The 22,229-nt window shown below is 36.5% G+C and overlaps 1 protein-coding gene across 1 annotated transcript in view; it reads right to left on the bottom strand.

Annotated features, from left to right (window-relative positions):
* The window catches only part of TMEM38B (transmembrane protein 38B), an 80,863-nt gene that overhangs the window by 18,261 nt on the left and 40,373 nt on the right, over positions 1 to 22,229 (bottom strand). The window contains exons 3-5 of the mRNA XM_004462353.4: positions 14,320 to 14,504; positions 13,369 to 13,456; positions 1,321 to 1,438 (exon numbers count right to left, since the gene is read on the bottom strand). Of these exons, the coding sequence (XP_004462410.2) occupies positions 1,321 to 1,438; positions 13,369 to 13,456; positions 14,320 to 14,504 (391 nt within the window). The remainder of the gene's footprint in view (positions 1 to 1,320; positions 1,439 to 13,368; positions 13,457 to 14,319; positions 14,505 to 22,229) is intronic.

Here is a 22,229-nt window from a genome sequence, read left to right on the forward strand (position 1 = left end):
GGAAGCGGACTTGGCCCAGTGGTTAGGGCGTCCATCTACCACATGGGAGGTCCACGGTTCAAACCCCGGGCCTCCTTGACCCGTGAAGAGCTGGCCCACGTGCACTGCTGATGCGCACAAGGACTGCTGTGCCACGCAGGGGTGTCCCCCACGTAGGGGAGCCCCACAAAGAGTGCACCCCAAAAGGAGAGCCGCCCAGTGCAAAAGAAAGTACAGCCTGCCTAAGAAAGGCACCGCCCACACAGAGAGCTGACATCGACAAGATGATGCAACAAAAAGAAACACAGATTCCCGTGCTGCTGACAACAACAGAAGGCGATAAAGAAGACGACACAGCAAATAGACACAGAGAACAGACAACTGGTGCAGGGGTGGGGAGGAAGAGGAGAGAAATAAATAAATACATCTTTAAAAAAAAAAAAAAAGAAGGAATGACGTTTCCAACCTGGCAACAATAATGGAGATCTGGAAAGCAGGCATGGCTGGGAAGTGGATGTGGTTCAACTGATCACAGCATCCATCTACCATACGGAGAGTCCAGGGTTCGATCCCCAGGGCCTCCTGAGCCGTGTGGTAAGCTGGCCCATGCACAGTGCTGCTACACAGGGGCACCCCTGTGCAGGAGTACCCCACACACAAGGAGTACACTCTGCAAGGTGAGCCACCCTGCATGAAAAAAGTGCAGCTCACCCAGGAGTGGGGCCACACACATGGAGAGCTGACACAGCAAGATGATGCAACAACAAAAAAAAAGACGCAGTTTCCCAGTGCCACCGGATAGTGCAAGTGGACACAGAAGAACACACAGCAAATGGACACAGAGAACAGACAACAGGGGGAAGGGAAGAGAAATGAATAAAATAAATCTTTAAAATAAATAAATAAATAAATAAAATAATGGAGATCTATCACACATATACTCCTAATATAAAATCTTGAAATTTTAGAGCATAGATGAACTTCAGAGAACATGTAGCCCAAGTACCTCATTTTAAAATGAGAATGCTCTGTCTTTGCAGTCTCTGATCAGCATTGGCCATCTCCACTACTTGCTGACCTCCAATATACTCCTAGGCTATCTACAAGTTTTTCTTAATAGCTTCTGCATTCAGCGGAAGAGCAAGCACAGAAAACCTATGTTTCAAAATTTAGAAAGTAACAGATTTTTCCAAATAAACTCCCCAAATTCATCTTTTTAGGTTCTAATAATTATAAAAATGAACTTTTTTCTGTTACATGCCTCATACACAGAATTCTATTAAAGGGGAACAGTTATACAGGATTTATAAAAAATTTATGAAAGCTACTTTGAACTCTTACCTTTGTGGTTACAAGAAAGATGGTATAAAAGAACATAAGATTATGCTTTGATATTGACAGATACTTGATGTGCTGGAATGTGAAGATAACTGATCCCAGCAGGGTCACCTTGGCAGGGCTGAAAATAAAACAACACATTTTAAGTTAGTAAGTAATATATATGATCTAGCTTGATAGTTTCCAAAGAATGCTCTGCAAAAAATTAATAATGGGTTATTAAAAGATGTAACAAAAGGGAAGCAGTTATGGCTCAATCAGTTGGGCTCCCACCTACCATAGAGGCGGCCCTGGGTTCATATCCCTGGGCCTCCTTGTGAAGGCAGGCTCGCCTGCACGCTACGGAGAGCCACTGGCCCGGGCGCCGCACAGCCCACAAGCACCGCGGAGAGCCGACTCAGCAAGGTGATGCAACAAAAAGGGAGAAGAGCAAAAACACAGAAGAGCGCACAGTGATGGACACAGAGAGCAGACAGCAAGCAAGCCACAGGGTGGGTGAATAAATGAAAATAAAATACAGACACAGAAGAACGCACAGCGAATGGACAGAGAGAGCAAACAGCAAGCAAAAAAGCCTCAAGGGCATTAAAAAAAAAGATGTAACAAAAACTGAGTTCTATGAAAGTACAAAATTTAGGAAATGCTGAGTTAAATAAAGTTAAATAGATTTCTTCACAGCATAAATTATCAGAGTTTATTTGTATATATTGAGACTCTAACGAGGAAAGGAAGTTTCAACATGCTATATTTCTGAAATATGTTTGACCATATAGTACTTTTTCACAAAGGATTTAAAAGTCTCATTTTCCACAGCATAATTTGGGAAAAGTAGATTACTTCTGAAAAACGTTACAGTGGTAAACCAGCTCTCCAGAGGGGGTAAGAAAAAGGAAAAGAAAGTCCTGATTTGTAGTAGTTGCCAATTTCCATGGTGTAAATGCTACCCTCATGATCAAAATTTTAGGCTGCCAGCACATCACTTCATATTGAAGTCAGAAGAAATGCACATGCTTGGCTCTTGTGAACAAGTATAGGCTGTTCCCCCATATCATTATTTTTAGCATGGTTAACATTTTAATATTAAACTTTTTAAGTATATAAATAAGATGCTAAGCTGAGAGCATTTTTTTCACATCATGTATTTATCATATATTAAAAGTATATCATTGTCTTTATGATCACAACGAGAAAAAGATAAATAATAAACCCTTAGAATGCTACATTTGCAAAATATGAAAAATGTTAAAATCCCTATAAGTCATTTTACAATGTGAAAAATAAGTGATTTATTTATTGCTCACTAATGAATGAATGGGGTTAGATCTAGGCAACAAGGGTTTGGAGCTCACATAATGTGACTGAACAAGATTCATATCTTAGAACAGCAATCTGTAAACTCTTGACTATATGTCCCTGATGATAAAAAAAATGTTTTAAGACATTCCCAATATATGTTTATCATCTGACATAAATTACATACATTTGCAACTATATTATAAAATGTACACAAAATCGTGTACATTTTGTGTACATTTCTACAAGGATGAGATAAAAAACAAACGAAATTAGACCTGTTGATGTTATTTTGCTACTGCTTTTCTAACACTTTGCTTCCTGTGACACAGTTATTAATCATAGGTTATCACCTTGGCATCCATACAATCCGTTCTGGGCAGCATTCTCTTACAGCATGAATTCAAAAGTCTTGAATCTAAGCAACAAGCATTTTGTAGACAATAAATTAGGGAAGAGAATAGGGGAAGGGCTGGAATTTAGGGAAAAGTGAATTTTAAAGCCATGCTATACCAAATTATTATAAACTTGCTGGCTTAAAACAACGGAAATTCATTTTTTTCACAGTTTTAAATGTCAAAAGTCTAAAATCAGTATCACTGAGCCAAAATCAAGGTGTCTGCTGGGCCAACCTCCCACCAGAGTCTCCAAAAGGAAAATTACTCCTTGGTTCTTCCAGCTTCAGGTGGCTGCTGGCATTCCTTGGCTTGTGGCTGCATCATTCTAATCCCTGCCTTTTATCACATTGCCTTCTCCTTTTCTATATGTGGTCAATTCTCCCTCTAACTCCCTCTAATAAGGATATATGTAACTGCATTTAGAGCCCACCTGAATTATAATACAGGATAATCTCCCATCTCATGATGCTTAATTTAATCACATCTGCAAAGACCCTGTTTCCATATAAGGTAACATTTAAAGGTTCCGGCGATTAGGACTTGGTATATTTGGGGGACATTATTCCATATACTCCATTCTATCCTCTGGCCCCCAAAGATTCATTTCTGTCCCACATACTATTACATTCACCTCAAGTCAACAACCCAAAAGTCTCACCCCATTATAGTATCAAGTTGAAATCCCAAATTTCATGTATACATCATGAGCTCAAAAGTCCCAAATGTCATCATATAAATCAGGCTTGGGTGATACTCTGGGTATGATCCATCTGGAACAAAATTCCTCCTCATCCCTGGACCTATAAAACTAGTAAACATGTTATCCTGATTCTAATACAATGGTAGGACAAACATGGAATAATAATAGATATTTTTATTCCAACAAGTAAAAAATGGAAGAAAGGAACAAAGTGGCCACTGATCCTAAGCAATTTTGAAATCTGGCAGGGCAAATTCTAGGAGGTTTCAGGCCTGGAAATAATCCTGTGGCTTGCGGCTTTGTCCTCTGAACTCTGTGCCTGTGGCTCCTACCTTGGGATCATTCTTCCTTTATTTGAAAGGCACCACACGTTTGCAGATGAGTCATTTTATCAGACTGTTTCTTGCCTGTAGAATTGGGGAAATCCAATTCTCTGCCCTTTCCAGTCCAAGCTGGCAAAGTGTTTCTGCTGATACAATAGTCTCAAAAATTGCATAGGTCTCTCATATATGTCACAGGGATCTATGCCATTAGATGAGACATAGATATTTCCTAAATAATCACATCTCTATTCCTGGCTTCTGTTGAGATGGCATTTCGGAGTCACAGACCATGTATCTTATTTCTTCAAGGTTGCCCGGGTACAACCCTTCCTTCTCTCTAGAACATGCTTTCCTAATAGAGATTATCTAGATTTTCACATCTTTTGCAATCTAGATAGGCAGGGAATTTCCCAAATCATCAAGTCCTGGTTTCTACTTAATAGTTATTCCCTCAATTCATCTCTTTCCTCTCATATTTTACTATAACCAGTAAGAAATTATGCATACTGTACCTTCAACCTTACAAATTCTGCTTTCCACGCAACTGTAAGACACAATTTAGCTAAGCTTTCTGCTACTATATAACAAGTATCACTTTTCCTCCAGTTTCCAATAACATGTCTCTCATTTCTGCTAAGCCCTTACCAGAAGTGCCTTTAAACATCCATATTTCTACCAACTGTCTATTTAAGGCAGTTTAGACTTTTTCTATCATATATCTCAAAACTCTTCTAGCAGTTTCTGAGGAGAGAGAAAAGGAAAAAATAGGTGTCATACGAGGGCATTTTTGGGACACTGCAATTGTCCTGAGTGACGCTGCAATGACAGATACAGGCCATTACATATTTTGCCATAACTTACAAAATTGTGTGGGACAGAATTTAAACTATAACATAAACTATAATCCACACTCAGTGGCAATGCTCCAATGTGTTCATCAATTGTAACGAATGTACCACACTAATGAAGGATGTTGTTAATGTGAGAAAGTGTAGGAGGGGTAGGGAGTGGGGCATATGAGAATTCCCTACATTTTTTATGTATCATTTATGTAATTTAAGTATCTTTAAAATTGTCTTAATAAATAAATAAATAAAAACTCTTCTAGCATATACCTGTAACACAATTCCAAAGCCGCTTCCACATTTTTAGGTATTTTTTTGTTACAACAGAACCTCACTTCTCAGTATCAAAATCTGTGTTAGTATCCTGTGGCTGCTTTAATAAATTACCACAAACCTGTTAGTTTAAAACAACAGAAATTTATTCTCTGACAGTGTGGAAGCCACAAGTTCAAAATCAGTATCACTGACACAAAGTCAAGGTGTCAGCAGGGCCATGCTCCCTCCAGAGGCTCTAGAAGAGAATCCATTCCTTGCCTCTTTCAGCTTTCTGTGATTACATTGCCATCTTCTTCTATGTACATAGTCAAATCTCTTTCTGCCTTCCTCGTATAATACATGTGATTGCACTTAAAGTCCATCAAAATAATCCTGAATAATCTCCCATCTCAAGATTCTTAAATTAATCACATCTGCAAAGACCCTGTTTCCACATAAGATAACATTTAGCAGGTTCCAGAGATAAGGACCCAATTTCATTAGGGAAGATTATTCAGCCTGCACACTTACATGAAAATGTATTTATCCAGAAAAAAAATATATAGGAAGAAATACACAGACTATTAACAGTATTAAACAATATTTGCTACTAAACAGTAAATTATGAATTATTGTTCTTTTATGTTGGCACTTTTCCAAAATTTCCATAATGCATACATTTTACTTTTCTAAGATTCAAAGAAAAAGGATTAAAAAAACTCTAAAATAGTTACTGTGTAAAGAAGTGAACAAGACTGCCTTAACTTCCCTCCAGTTTTCCTAAACTTCAAACAGGCTTCTCCCTAACTCTAGGCCCCTGACCTCCCTCTCACCCTAGCCCTTGCGCTACTCAGACCTGAGAAGTTTCTAGCTAGGTAGTTCCTTATCTCCCTCTTTCTCCCTCCCAGAAAATATTTAAATCCAATTGGTCCTAACTGCAACCTCAGTAAATCACTGATTCATTCTAGTGATCAAACTTCATTACTATCTTGCAGTGCTTTTCCTCCAGCCCATTTCCAACCCTTAAAAAACTAACTGACCTTTGTTTCAATGGCATAGACCTCTACTCTCTCTCCCCTGCAATAACATTTCTTGAATAAAGTCATCCTTGGCTGTTTAACATTGCCCAGTACAGTTTTTTCCTTGACAGGAAGAAGGCCTGACTGTCTTTTTGTAGGACCACACATTAAAAAACAATGAGAAGCGGTTGTGGCTTAACTGACAGAGTGCGCCTACCATATGGAGGGTCCAGGGTTCGATACCCAGGGCCTCGTGACCTGTGTGGTGAGCTGGCCCACGGGCAGTGCTGCTGCACACAGGGAATGCCGTGCCACATAGCAGTGTCCCCACATACAGGTGCCCCAAGCACAAGGAGTGCACCCCGTAAGGAGAGCCGCCCCACGAAAAAAAGCATAGCCCACTCAGGAGCAGCACCACACACAGAGAGCTGATGCAGCAAGATGATGCAACAAAAAAAGCAACACAGTTTCCCAGTGCCACATGATAAGAATGCAAGCAGACACAGAAGAACACACGGCGAATGGACACAGAGAGCAGACAATGGGGAAAGAAATAAATAAATCTTAAAAAAAAACAAACAACTGGGGGCAGATGTGGCTCAAGCAGTTGAGTGCCCACCTCCCATTGTGGAGGTGCCAGGTTCAGTTCTTGGTGCCTCTTAAAGAAGACAAAGCACAGACATCGAGCAAAAACAATGAGCAGATAGCTAGCAAAAAACAATGAGCAGAGAAACAGATGTGGCTCAACCAGTAATTTTTATTTTTTATTTTTTAAAAATTTTTTTTAATTTCTCTCCCCTTCCCCACTCCCTTCCCCTCCAGTTGTCTGTTCTCTGTGTCCATTCGCTGTGTGTTCTTCTGTGCCCGCTTGTATTCTTGTCAGCAGCATGGGGAATCTTGTGTCTCTTTTTGTTGCATCATATTGCTGCGTCAGCTCTCTGTGTGTGCGACACCACCCCTGGGCAGGCTATGCTTTTCTCACGCGGGTGGCTCTCCTTACGGGGTGCACTCCTTGCGTGTGGGGCTCCCCTACGCACGGGGCACCCCTGCATGGCATGGCAGTCCTTGTGCACATCAGCACTGTGCATGGGCCAGCTTTTCAGACAAGTCAGGAGGCCCTGGGTTTGAACCCTTGACTTCCCATGTGGTAGGCGGACGCTCTATCCATTGAGCCAAATCCACTTCCCAACCAGTGATTTTAATAGAAACTTCTCAAAAGAAGAAATACAAATGGCTAAAAAGCACATGAAAAGATGCTCAACATCACTAGCTATTAGAGAAATGCAAATCAAAACTACAATGAGATATCATCTCATACCCATTAGATTGGCAGCTATTAAAAAATAGAGGACTACAGGTGTTGGAGAGGATGTGGAGGAACAGGAATCCTTATCCACTTCTGGTGGGAATGTAGAACAGTGCAGCCATTGTGGAGAACACTTTGGTGGTTCCTCAGAAAGCTAACTATAGAACTGCCATGTGATCCAGCAATTCCACTGAAAGCAAGGACACAAACAGATAAATGCACGCCAATGTTCAGAGCAGCATTATTCACTTTTGCCAAAGTTAGAATCAACCCAAATGCCCATCAACAGATAAATGAATAAACAAATGATGGTATATACATACAATGGAATATTACTCAGCTGTAAGAAGGAATGTAGTATTAACACACGGTATAACATGGATGAATCTTGAAGACCTTATGTTGAATGAAGCAAGCCAGACACTGAAGGACAAATATTACATGACCTCACTGACATGAATTAAGTAAATTGAGCAGACTCACAGAGCTAGAGTCTGGAAGATAGGTTTACAAGAGTTAGAAAGGGAGAAGAAGATTGTGAGGCAATGCCCATATGGGCAAAAATCTATGGTAAGGTGGAGGTCCGTAGTTGTGCTGTGGAGGGGCAAGACAGTGGTACAGATACTTCTGGGTTGGGCAGTGCTGGTTTGTCAGGGCAGTAGGGTGGATAGGATGGGTTGGACTGTCCATAGAACTGGGGGAGGGTTTGGGGAAGGGGCAGGTAAACACTGGAGAATGAGCAGTACGTGGTTAAAACTACAATGCTGGGAATGTTCTTCTGACAACATGGCAGGGAAGGTTACCGGTTTAGGGTATTGGATGTGGGGGGCCATTCTGGACAGGGCACGCCTGCAGCAGGCATCTAGAGAGTGTGTGAGTGTTCATCTTGTCAAAAAGGGTTTTATCAGTGGGTATGCCACATCTGCTCCCTAAGCTCAAATTTTAAGATGAAACCAAGCAATTAAAAGTTTTATGAGGGAAACCGACTTTGGCCCAGTGGTTAGGGCGTCCGTCTACCACATGGGAGGTCCGCGGTTCAAGCCCCGGGCCTCCTTGACCCGTGTGGAGCTGGCCCATGCGCAGCGCTGATGCGTGCAAGGAGTGCCGTGCTACACAGGGGTGTCCCCCGCATAGGGGAGCCCCACGCGCAAGGAGTGCACCCATAAGGAGAGCCGCCCAGCGCGAAGGAGGGAGCAGCCTGCTGAGGAATGGCGCCGCCCACACTTCCCGTGCCGCTGACGACAACAGAAGCGGACAAAGAAACAAGACGCAGCAAAAAGACACAGAAAAAACAGACAACCAGGGGAGGGGAGGGGAATTAAATAAAAATGAAAATAAATCTTAAAAAAAAAAAAAAAAAAGTTTTATGAGGACTGAACTTTTAAATATTTTTCATGCCAAACCCTCAAAAGCCCAAAACTTCAATTTTTAATTTTATGAGTGTTGTAATCAGGTTATAGTCATAATAAAAGCTAAATCATTTTTAGCATAATATAAATGCCTACACAAATATTCACTTGGTGAACAATTACAATATCATGGTTAGCAAAAAATGAATTTCAACATTTTTTTAAAATCCTAATATTTTTAAAACTACTTTTAAACTTCAAAACCATATCATATAAAACATACTTTGGCTCATAGGACTTTTGTTTTGTTTTTCTTCTTTTTTCCTAGGTAAAGTTACATGAAAATAAAATTTGCAAAGATATACTGTTCTTAAGCTTTTTTGCTGCATTTTGTTGCATTCCTCTATGGGAGTACATGTGTGTGTATAATCACTTGAAGTCTCAGATTTCTTAGAGTATTATCAATGTGGTATAGTAGAAAAACATTGGTTTTAGAACCAGAAATCCTAGATTCAAATCCTAACTATTAGTTCTACTTCCAGCATGGGAAAAAAAGCTAAGACATTCACCCTCCCACAGTTAACAACTAAATCTATGAGCAAAATACAGAAACCAACTACTTTAAAGCTCTGGGGAGTAAAGAAAAGTAGGCAGATTTTGGGAGAGGAGTCAAAACTTAAAAGGGATAGGCACAGAAAGAAATTCCATGATAAGGCTTTAATCCAAGAACAAAACACAGTCATGGCATGCTACAGGGAGGCTATAGAAAACACACCACCTTTCTGGTTTGCAGAACCACAGGACAGAACCTAGGCAACCTCAGCAGAGAAAAGGCGAGGGAGAAATCTCAGAAAGGCAAGAATCAAAGAAAAGAAGCTCTAAATTGTGTGTATACGGTTTTCCCAAGACTTTGGCTGACCCCAGAACCATGCATATATGAAGTAGTTTCAGACTGTAGCTAAAGCTAAAAGATTAAAGATTAGAGTTGCCACTCACTGCAGGCAAGAAGGAAATCTGTTTGACTCCAACCAAGTTAATTGCCTGCTAAAACAAAAATATGAATATTTTTCAAAGAAATACAAATTTAACATAATCTTGTATATAATCCAAACTTATACAACATACAAAGAACCACCATAATATAACTTATTCTCAAGGTAAAAGAATCAACAGATACCAACTTAAGATGTTCAAGAATAAAGAAATTTAAGCCAGCTATTTTAACTATGCTAACAAGGTAAAAGGAAAAAATGCTTGTCATGAATGAAAAGATATAGAATATCTTAGCAAAATTAGGAAATATTTTTTAAAAATACAAAAGATATCATATATCTGAAAAACTACCTGAAAACAAAAATTCAATATATATATAACAGAGGCTACTACGGGCTGGAGTAGGTGAAACAGAGTTACTGCTTAATGGGTACAGAGTTTCTGCTTGGGGTGATGAAAATTTTCTAAAATAGATAGTGGTGATGGTTATACACCATTTTGAACGTGTTGAATTGTAAACTTAAAAATGGTTAAAATAGCTAATTTTGTTATATATATTTTTTATTCCAAGAAAAAATAATAAATTTTTTTAAAAAAGATTGTTAGTTTGTTAGAATAGATAAAAATGCAGGGTACAACTACATGCTGTCTACCAGGAATACTTTAAATGTAAAGATACATATAGTTGAAAAGTAAATGGACAGATAAAAATTAATACCATGGAAAATAGTAAACACTTGAAGGTTTAAAAGGTTCAAGGGAAAGAATACTACCAGAGATTAAAAAAAGGGGGGGGGAGTGGCGCGGGGCATTTCATAACAATAAAATAATCATCAGGAAAACATAAGATTGTAATTATAAAAGTCTTGAAACACATGATGCAAAATTAGAGAAACAGACAATTCCAAAATCAAAGCTGAATATTTTAACATTCCCCTCTCAGCAATTGATAGAACTTAACAACAACAAAAATTCGAAGAGACACAGATGATCTGAACACTACCAACCACAATGACTTGCAGAATACATTCTTTTCAAGTGCACAGGGTACATTCACCAAGATAAACTAGGCTGTAAAACAAACCTCAAAAAATTTAAAAGGACTAAAATTCATACAGAGTTACATCTTTGACTATTAGAAATCAATAGAAAACCCCCAAATTTTAGAAATAAAACTGTCTCTATTTACAGCTGATGATTACAAAATTTATAGAACACAAGATTAACATACATAAAATCAATTGTATTCTTACATATTTAGCAACAGTCAGAAAACAAAATTTTTTAAAAAGATTTATTTATTTATTTCTCTCCCCTCCCCCCCCCACCCCAGTTGTCTGTTCTCTGTCTATTTGCTGCGTCTTCTTTGTCCGTTTCTGTTGTTGTCAGCAGCACAGGAATCTGTGTTTCTTTCTGTTGTGTCATCTTATTGTGTCAGTTCTCCGTGTGTGTGGCACCATTCCTGGGCAGGCTGTACTTTCTTTCGCGCTGGGCGGCTCTCCTTACGGGGCACACTCCTTGCACGTGGGGCTCCCCTACGTGGGGACACCCCTGCATGTCAGGACACTCCTTGCATGCATCAGCACTGCGCATAGGCCAGCTCCACATGGGTCAAGGAGGCCCGGGCTTTGAACCGTGGACCTCCCATATGGTAGACGGACACCCTAACCACTGGGCCAAGTCTGCCGCCAGAAAACAAAATTTTTTAAACTTCCATTTATAACAGTTAAAAATCATAAAATACTTCAGTATAAATGTAATAAAACATACGCAAGACCTCTACACTGAAAACCACAAAATACTACTGACAGAAATTTTTAAAGCTCTAAATAAAGGGAGACATATACAATGCTCATGTTTGGAAGACCTTACATTGCTAAGATTTCAATTCTCCCTAAATTGATACAGAGATAAAATACAATCCCAATAAAACTCCCAGCAGGCTTTTTATAGACATTTACATGCTGATGCTAAAATTTGAAAATACAAAAAAGCTAGAATAGCCTAAGCAAAGAAAACAATAAAAGAAAGAACAAAATTGGAAGATTCACATTATCTGATTTCAAGACTCACTATAAAGCTACAATAACTGAAATAGTGTGGTATAGACATATAGAATAACGGACAAGAATATAGAGGTGAGAAATAGACCCAAAAAATACGGTCAATTGATTATCAAAAACTATAACAAGGCAATACAATGGGAAAAAGAAATCCTTTTCAAGGAAAAATTGGGCATTAGTAAGGGGAAAATAAACATTTAATCTTACATTATATCATATACAAATATTAACTTGAAATGGATCAGAGATTTAACTGTAAAAGCTCATGGTAGAAAACTTTTTGGAGAAAACAAAGGGGACTAGCTTAAGAATTTTGTGGAAGATAAAGATTTCTTAGAACACAAAAGTATGAAAACTTGTGCTCTTACAAAATGTTCATACAATGAAGTTAAGCCACAGAATGTGAGAAATTATTTGCAACACATACATTTGCCAAAGAATTGGAATCCAGAATATATAAAGAACATTTATAACTCAGTAATAAGGCAAATGACACAATAAAATAATAAGCAAAGATACGTACAAACACTTCTCTAAAGCAGACATACAAACGGCCATCAGGAACTTTCCCTTGAATATCCCTAATATCCTTACTTATAACATTATCAATCAAATCCCCCTTTGTTTCATTTCTAAAGTACTTCATTAGAGTTTTAAGGGATACTTTCCAAGTTAAATATCCTGGAATTTGTTGGTTCATTCAAACAGCATGAACATACTTCGTCATTCATACTGCTTTCCAACCTTCATTTTAAACCATTCTAATGAGTTTATTTTCACATAAAGTCTTTCATCACCCTGCTTATTTAGGTCTCTAGTCCCTAAGAATTTTCCTTCCTGAATTGTGGTAATAGTAACTATATCCCTCTTCATTTTCAGGGATAAATCTATGATTTATTTAGGATTGGGTCAGTGTCTTGAGAGAACACCTAATAATTAGATTCTCTTAAATGGACACAAAAGGTCCATCATTTAAGGCCTTTAAAGTACCGAGTGGGTTATTTCCTCTAATCTTTTTACTTTTATATGTAATAAAGTTCAGTTACTTTTTAAGCAACCCAATCCACAGGGCTTTAGGATAATCTATTGATTTGTTTCCATAGGCTTGATATTTTACTACCAGAACTATGTAAAATCTGAAAACTAGGTGATAACACAGTCATTAGCGAAAATGCCAAGAACCTGTACAATCAAATCAACTGCATCCAAAGAAGTCTGTTGCTACATGATTCTCTCTTCATAAACATACATCCTACCTACAATCTTGTAACTAACCCAGTGGTTTATTTTGTTTTCTGAGAGGGACCCACGGAGAAGGGACTCAGTATTTGTTTTAAAAGTATATTTGAGATCGCAGACTTTTTCAAAGCATAATGTTTGCTGGTTCTCAGCCCAAGTATTATTATTTGTTTTAGCAGCTATACTTCCTCCATTTTTAAAGTTCCCAAAATTGATAAGAATACTAAGGACAGAAAGCAAGGTCTCAGTATAGTTCATGCCAACTTACTAGGACAATTTCAGCCATTCTTCAGTTTCCGGTTTCCAACTTCCTTTTACCAACTGTTCAAATTTCGTGACAATGCTACCACCTGCACCTAAAAATAGAAAAAAAACAATATGTAGGTAAATTTTCTTGAGAAAATAATGGCAGTGGAATCAAAACTCTATCTCTTAATTTAAAATTCTAAGAAGACCCCAAAACACACTTTCTTGAGAAGAAGAAAAAAGTTGCCTTATATAGTTATGGTACTGGGACAACTATAATTTTTTTCCCTTCACCAGCATGGCAACTGTTTGTTTTACTGTAATTAAGGTTATAATTGGGGCCTCAAGTACACAGATCTGCCTAGAGATTTGTTTCAGGACTGGGAAAAATAAAGAAAAACAAAACAAAACAACAAAAAACACTTGCTTTGTCATTTCCTTCCCTGATGTGACTGGTTGTAGGTTCAGTACATTATATCTCCCTAACATGAAGTTAGAGAAATAGCTTCAACTTGCAGTACAAAACAACTCAATAATAAAGGCAAGTGATACAGCATGATTATGAACCCATAAACCACCATATTTACGATTTTTAAGTTATTCAGGAAGAAAAAATAACAGAAAAAACAGAGGAATAAGTTTTATCTACATGTACCACATAATTTCTTATATAAACTTGTTTCATTTATGGTAGACCACACTTAATTAACTCTGAATCCATCTGGTTCTAGAGTTTCTAAGCAAAGAGATCATAAAAATTTTATATCATAAGATAATCAGGCTCAAAATAATGACTGATGACAGTGAAAAATACAAATTTTGAATTAACTTTACTAGACAACAGAAATATAGTTTCTGACTTCCAAAAAGACTTATTAAAGTATATTGCCACCACCACTATAACTATAGAATTGTTCATTAGTTGTGGTACACCAATAACAGAATGCTCATGAACACATATTATTAACATTACCTCGGGCCCATCCAACAGCTATCATGACTATCCAGCCATTTTTGTAATAGTTATTAGCATGTGTGACTCCACCTACTATTTTCCAAGTTCTGGTCACTTCCTTCATTCCTGCAGCCAAGAGTTGAACAGGTAGGAAAGAACAGCCCTGGAAAACTAGGTCACATGGGCAAAAAAATATAATATACCTGAAATTAAAATTTAAATATTTTAATACGTGAATGGAATCAAAAGAACAGAAATAAAAATCCAGCATATCAGTAAAAACAATTTGGTAAAACACAACAAATACTCATATAAACATGGAATTTGACTTCCAGAAGAGAACAGATTTGGTAGAGTTGATTTTTTAAAATCACATGAAACAAATATATAATCTGCCAATGATCAGAGAAGAGTGCAAATTTTGGACTTAAAATATTTTAAATATGCACAAAGTATTTGCTAAGCTCGTAACTGGTGCCTATATTATTCTAGAAGATAAGTGCCAAATCCACTATAAAAAAGCAAATGGATAATCACTTCTAAGGTAGGGGTTCCTCTAGCAATACAATGTCTTTGCCTTCTGGGCAAAGAAATTAGAAAAAGATCCTTGGTAGCTGAATGAAGGCTGCACTTGAACCTCCAACATCTTCATCTGATGTTACCTAAATGGCAAGCCATGCAAAGACAGGTCATAACTCTAAAGAAGCCAGATTTATGTGAAGGAAAACACATTTTTGTACAGCTGAAGAACAGCTTGTTCTTTAGTTAAGTTCATAAACAAATAGCAATGTTAGTTTAAGAATAATTCGCCTTCCTAAGGTGAATTTTTTAAAAGCTTCATTTGTTCTAAACATCTGTTCAAAGTTTGCAGTAATATTTACTGGAAAATACACTACTTTTTTCTCTCCATTCCTAAAAACTCTCTTGCAGACAACTTTATACTTAAAGCAGAACATACCTTCTTTCTAATGGGGTGATATGGAATACACTGCATCAAAGAAGTACAGTGTATCTCTTTTAACAGAAGCTATTAATCTTATTGCAATTCATGATTCATAGTCAGAATTCCCAAAAGCATTCATGGACTATCAAATCTGTTTGCCAAAATACTGATTCAGACTCCAATACAAAATGCAACAGTTTGTTCAATCTGAACCACCTTTTCTTTTTCATCTCCACATAACAATTCCTTTCTATTTTTAAAGGTCCCACTCAAACGCTATCTTACCCATGGACTTTGTAGGTTTTGTTTTTTTAATCTTCTCAGCTGGTAGGTTCAACTAAAATACTTGGTTTCTGTGCTTCAACACAGCTCTTCCTACATTCTTCCTTATATAAAAGGTTGTAATACTCATAATAAATCATAATTATTTATATGCATCCTTAAATATAAATAACTTTAAATGAATGGAAAGAACCATTCATCTTGTAACTCTCTAACCTAAAATTCAGCATGAGGAAAATGAAAAGTGGCCCTGAATTCAATCATTTATTAGCAATCTGGAAGCAAAATACAAAAATGTATCAAATTTAAAAATTAGTTGATAATTAAAGAGTTGGAGAGAAATAAATTACCTACGAGTAGTAAAAGACTTTTTGGAAATGACCGATATGACTTTTAAAATTCATATGTTTATATAATATTTTGCAAGTATCTATATACTACTCTTTCTAAATATATAACTAATATTCAAGAAGTCAGGTACTGTGGAGAAAATGATACATACACTTAAATAATCAATGTGAAATATATTTTTAATAAAATATTTTGGTATATACTGTAAATAAGATTAAGAAAGGGGTACTTGGTTTCACTTTAACTATAATTAATGCTCAAGTAAAATATTCAAACAAAGAAAGAACAGAAACAAAAATACAAATGATTCCATTTTCATTGCCTAAACTGAAACTATCTTTAACATGAGTTAAAAACTCACTATTATAACAGCAATCTTTGTTTATAATGGCATATGTTAGAAAATTTGGAACTATTACTGCTATTTCAGAATAAATGTTTATTTTACTTAGTCAGATATATCTAAAGTATAACTACAATTAGGTAACATTTTAAACAGGAAACTGTTCTCATTTCGAATGTTTAATGGCCACCAGGAAAAAGAACAACTGCTTATTGTGCTCAGAAGACTTTTAAGTGAAGGTATTAGACCAATGGCTCCCTAAACAACCAATCCTGTTCTGTAATAAAAATCTTTTTTTTTTAAATTTCCTTAATGACTCATTCAACCAACAATCATTGAGTAATTAATCACCTTCTATAATATTTATTTCACCTCTAACTAAAATTGTAAGGTTAAAGATAACTTTAAATTGTAAAGTACCTAACAGAAACATAGAGAAAGAGAGAGAGGAAATGAAACAAGAAGACAATTGTTTTCTCATATAATTTTAAGTCATATAGGTTAGGTCAATGGAGAGGAAAAAAAAAGACAAAGAACAGTGCTAAATAACACAAGTTAGTCTACAACACGATACAAATGAAGGGCTAGGAAACTAACACAGATGAAAGCTAAACCAGTTCAGGTAGAAAAGGTAAGAGCAGAATTTAGGTTAATTCCAAGAGTTGAATGGAGAGACGCTTCCCACGGTTAGTTACTGAGAATTCAGTTTTTATTCTACCAATAATTCCACTCAGACTATAAAATAAAATATTACGTAACCAAGCAAAAACATAATGGTAAACTAGAGTTCATATTAGTCCTATATAACAACTTTTACTGTAGACCTATAAAACTGCTATACCTTTTCTTGTATTTTTATTCATCCAAACGTAGTTTGTTAAACAAATGTGCAGTATATAAAAATTGATACTTAGGAGTTTAAGGAAACTAAAATGGGGCACAAAAAGCAATACATAGAAGTATAAAGTATTTATTTCCCCCAGAAAGAACTTCTCAAAACAAAAATCAATCCTATGAAAGTGTCTTCCAAGCAATACTGTAGTGACATACCAAGTTATTGCTTCTCTTTACCAGTAGATGGTGCTTGTCTCCAGAAATGTGCCCTGAGCTATTCTGCTAAATAAAGATGACCTTTCCAACAAGCGCATTCATAGAATCCCTTCCTTCAGCTTGCTAGTTTTAAGTATATTCCAAATATTATTTCAACCCTCAAATAAAATCAAGTTAAGAAGCAATTACAAATTTATACTCAAAATTTTAAAAAAGAAAATGTTCAATTTTTTTTAACATGTTAGGGTTTCTGAGAACAAAGACCATTTTTGTGTTTCTAGTGAATAAAACAATACAAGGCATAAGCATAGACTTAAGAACTAGGTGACCTAGGTTTGAATTCTGGCTTCAACTACTCCGTAACTGGAGTGGTTATTTAATCCCTCTGTGTTTCAATTACATCATCTGTTAAGTGTGAATAAGACAGTGCCTATTTCACAGGAATCCTGTGAGGTTTAAGTCAGACTATATAAGTAAAGCACTTAGAAAAGTGCCTGAGATAGAGAGTAAATGCTATATGAGTCATTACTATCATCGTTGTTGTTGTTGAATACCTGGCAAAACACCTAAAACTAATACAAAAACTCAAAAGAATAAATAAAACATAGCCTATTTATACAATAGAGTATTATAGAGCAGAAAGAAGGAATATAATACAGCTATGTACAAAAACACAGATGAATCTTAGGAACATAATGTTGAATAAAAAAGTCAAGCACCAGAAATCTATACACAGTATATATATATCTCTCATTTTGAAATAGGTTCAAAAACAAGTAAAAATAAAAATCTACTGTTTAGATATTATATGTATGATACAATTTTTTTAAAGGCAAGATAAACACAAAATTCAGAAGAAAGGTTATCCATGAGAAAAAAGCAGAAAGATGAGAAAAAGGAGGAGAATATATGAGTATATGCTGTTATTGGTAAAGTCCAGTTCTTAGGTTATGTGGGAAATTCAACATGTTCTTATACTGAAAAAATAAAGAGGAACATCCATGACTGATGAATTACTGTGTCACGAACCAAAGATTATAATTATTCCAATTCTATGTCCATGAGATTTAAAAGAAAATTAAAGAGAGGAGGTCTAATATACCTTTCCCACAGTCTCTTTAACCAAGACGACCACATCTGCTGAAACCAACTGAAAGTTCTGAGTATAATATGAAAAACCTCATAAATCCATCCATAATCTGGACAAGAGCAAGCAATTCTCAGGTCGAAAATTAAGTGAAGGCACAAACTCACAGAGCTAGCAGTCCACTCAATCCAGTTTTCACCTTGAGAGTATTTGTTACATATGGTAAACTTAACTTCAACTTTCATGTCTTCAGACATCTCAAGAGATAAGAGACAAAACCCAGGGCCCACCTAAGGTAAGGAATCAAAGAAGAAAACTACCTCCAAAAAGCTACAAGTTCAAAGGTCTTATACCATCAATATAAGGATATATCATAAATTATTCACCCTAAGGAAGGCATAAAAATTTGTTCCTTGGGACCTTGGTACTAAGTGGAAGGGGGAAATAATCTTCCCTGGGAATTCATTGTCACAATGAAGAATTTTGTTTAAAAAGATTCCAAACTTCTACTTCTCCCAGGCAGTTAAGAGAAGCAAAATAAAATCCTCTCTAAAGAAATCAAGACATTCGACAGAGTCCTCAAAGAATTCTCATAAAGTTCAAAGCAAAATGTACAATTCACTATCAGAAATGACAAAATATACAATAGAAAGAGATACACAAAGATTCCAGGTATAGAATTTATCAAAAGAATACATTTACTATGTTTCAAGAAATAAAGGTTAAAATTTTAATTTTTAAAAAAATTAAATGAATATTTAACATTTCAATATTCATTGAAATGAATATTGAAATTCTAGAAATAAAAATACAAAAAACAAAAATAAAAACTCAATGGATGAGTTTAACAGCATACTAACAACATATGGAAAGTATCAGTAAACTAAAGGAAGTAATTTACGAAATTATCTAGGATACAAAGCAGAAAAGGAAAGAAATAGAAATATGATGACAATTAAGAGACACAGATGAAAGTGTTAGAAAGGAGGAAAAAGGATTACAGAAATAGTTGAAGAAATAATGGCAAAGAATTTTCCGAAACTAAAGAAAGATACCTGTCCATAGATTCAAAAAGTACAACAAACTTCAAGCAGAATAAAATGAAAATTTTACCTAGAAGCAACGCAGTAAAATGCAATTAGACACTGAATCAGAGACCAAGTCACTTCATCAATCTCTGCCTAGTCTTGCTCAGATCTAAAATGCAGATAGTAACAGAACAGTGCCTTCCTCATGGGGAGTTTTGTGAAGACTAAAAAGAGCTTGCCTACAAGGAGCAATGGCACAGGACCTCACTCAGAGCAGGTGCAGTAGCAATAATTGTCATCATCAGCCACTGTGGGCTGGGTGACACTATATGGGTCTCCTGTCCATTTATGAGCAAGTTGGCTGGCATAGTCTCCAAGGCATCTACCAGCTCTCACTTTCAAGGATACCAGTCCAGTTCTCAAGCCACCATTTACAGTAGCATCAAAATATATAAACTACCCTAGAAAAATACAATAAATGAATAAGACATGTATGGAAAAAATATAAATTGTGATTAAAGATATTCCATAAAGCATAAGTAAATGAAAAACTATCCTATGTTAAAGGACAAACTTAATGCCAGTAAGATTTCACTACTTGGGAAGTGGATTTAGCTCAACTGATAGAGTGTCCACCTACCACATAGGAGGTCCAGGGTTCAAACCCAAGGCCTCCTAGTCCATGTGGTGAGCTGGCCCATGCACAGTGCTGATGCGCACAAAGAGTGCCATGCCACGCAGGGGTGTCCCCTGCATAGTGGAGCCCCATGCACAAGGAGTGCACCCCTCAAGGAGAGCTGCCCTGAGTGAAAAAAAAAAGCACAGCCTGCCCAGGAGTGGTACCACACACATGGAGAGCTAATGCAGCAAGATGACGCAACAAAAAGAGACACAAATTCTGGGTGCCACTTGACAAGAATGCAGGTGAACACAGAACAACACACAATGAATAGACACAGAGAGCAGACAATGGGGGCAGGCGGGGAAGAGGAGAGAAATAAAAATAAACAAATAAGTAAAAGACCTTAAAAAAAAAAATTTTGCTACTCAGTAGCATTAAGATGACATGTCCTAAAATTGATCTACAGATTCGATGTAATTACACTCAAAACCTTAATAAGGTTTTTGTTTATTTATGGAATTTGAAAGGCTAATCCTAAAAAAGTTGTATAAAAGAATTAAAAAGGCTAAGAATAGTTAAGAGACCCCTGAAAAACAATAACAAGGGGTGAGGGCCTTCCTACCAGATACTGTGACTTCTTATACAGTATAATAATTAAAACAGGGAAGCAGATGTGGCTCGAGTGATAGGGCCTCCACCTACCATATGGGAGGACCCGGGTTCGATCCCTGGGGCCTCCTGCTGAAAAAGAAAAAGAGAAAGCATGCGTGCGTGGCAAGCCAGTGCCCACGAGGCAAGCTGAGTACCCGTGCAGTGAGCCATTACCTGCACAAGTGAGTCAAGCAACAAGATGATGATGCAACAAAAAGGGAAACGAAGGGGAGAGTCAAGGTGAAGCGCAGCAGAGACCAGGAACTGAGGTGGCGCAATTGACAGGGAACCTCTCTCCACATCAGAGGTCCCCAGGATCAAATCCCAGTGAATCCTAGAAAAGAAAGACGAGAAGAGAAAACAAAAAGAGAAAGAGATACAGAAGATCACACCACAAATGGACACAGACAGCAAAAATAGCAGGGTAGGGGTGGGGGTGGGGGGCAGACAAAGAAAAAAAACTTTTTTTTAATTAAAACACTGAAACAGTATAGAAGGAACACAGGGAACTATAAAATGACCAATATAATAGAATAAAGAGGCTGGAAATAAATTCACAAATATGTGAAAACTTGACTTATGACAGTCTTAAGTGTTTAATTGCTCAAAAGGAAAAAGTAATCTTTTCAATAAATGGTGTTCAGATGACTTTTTATCCATACAGAAAAAAACAAAATTGACTCCTTCTATACATTATGCACAAAAATCAATTATAAGTAGATTAAAGATTGTGTAACCACGTAATAGACTGTCCAGACAGACAATCACTCTGAGAGTAAAAGGAAGCCCTAATTTGACAGGTCACTTAGGCAACATGCAAACCAGCAAAACAGGACATATGGTCCCTTAATTAAAAACCTAAGTACAAAAGACATAACTAAAAAGTTTTAAGAAGACAAAAACATCTTTAAGACGAGGGTAAGAAAGGCTTGCTTAAAGACTCCTAGGCAAAAAATCACAAACCATAAAGATAACACTGATAAATTCAACTATATTAAAATTAAGATAATCTGCTTAGCAAAATTTATTGTAAAGAAAGTGAGAAGCCAGTCCAGAAATGAAGAGAAGATATTTGCAACATGCATAACTAATAAAAAATTACTACATATGCAAAGAATTCTTCAAATTTATCAGTAAGACAGCTCCGTTGAAAAAAATGAGAAAATTACATGAATTAGCACTTCAATGGAAAAGAAACCTAAATAACCAATATACTTACGAAAAAATGCTCAATCCTATCAGTAAACAGAGAAATGTTAATTAAAAACTCAAGAAGAAACCAAATCACACCACCAGATGGGCAAAACTTTACACTGTGATAGTATCAAGTTTGGCAATGATATGAAATAACCAGAACATTCATAAGATGAAGTGTAAATGTAAGTTAATATAAGCACTTTGGAAAATGATTTGGCATTACCTAGTAAAGTTTAAAATCAGTTTCCCTATAACTTAATAAGTCTACTCCCTTAAGCATATACTAAAACAAAATCCTGCTCATGTACACTAGTAAATACATACAAGAATTTTCTTGGCAGCATTGTTTGTAACAGGAAAAAACTAGAAACAAC

Source organism: Dasypus novemcinctus, chromosome 8 (assembly GCF_030445035.2).
Source record: "Dasypus novemcinctus isolate mDasNov1 chromosome 8, mDasNov1.1.hap2, whole genome shotgun sequence".
NCBI lineage: Eukaryota > Metazoa > Chordata > Mammalia > Cingulata > Dasypodidae > Dasypus > Dasypus novemcinctus.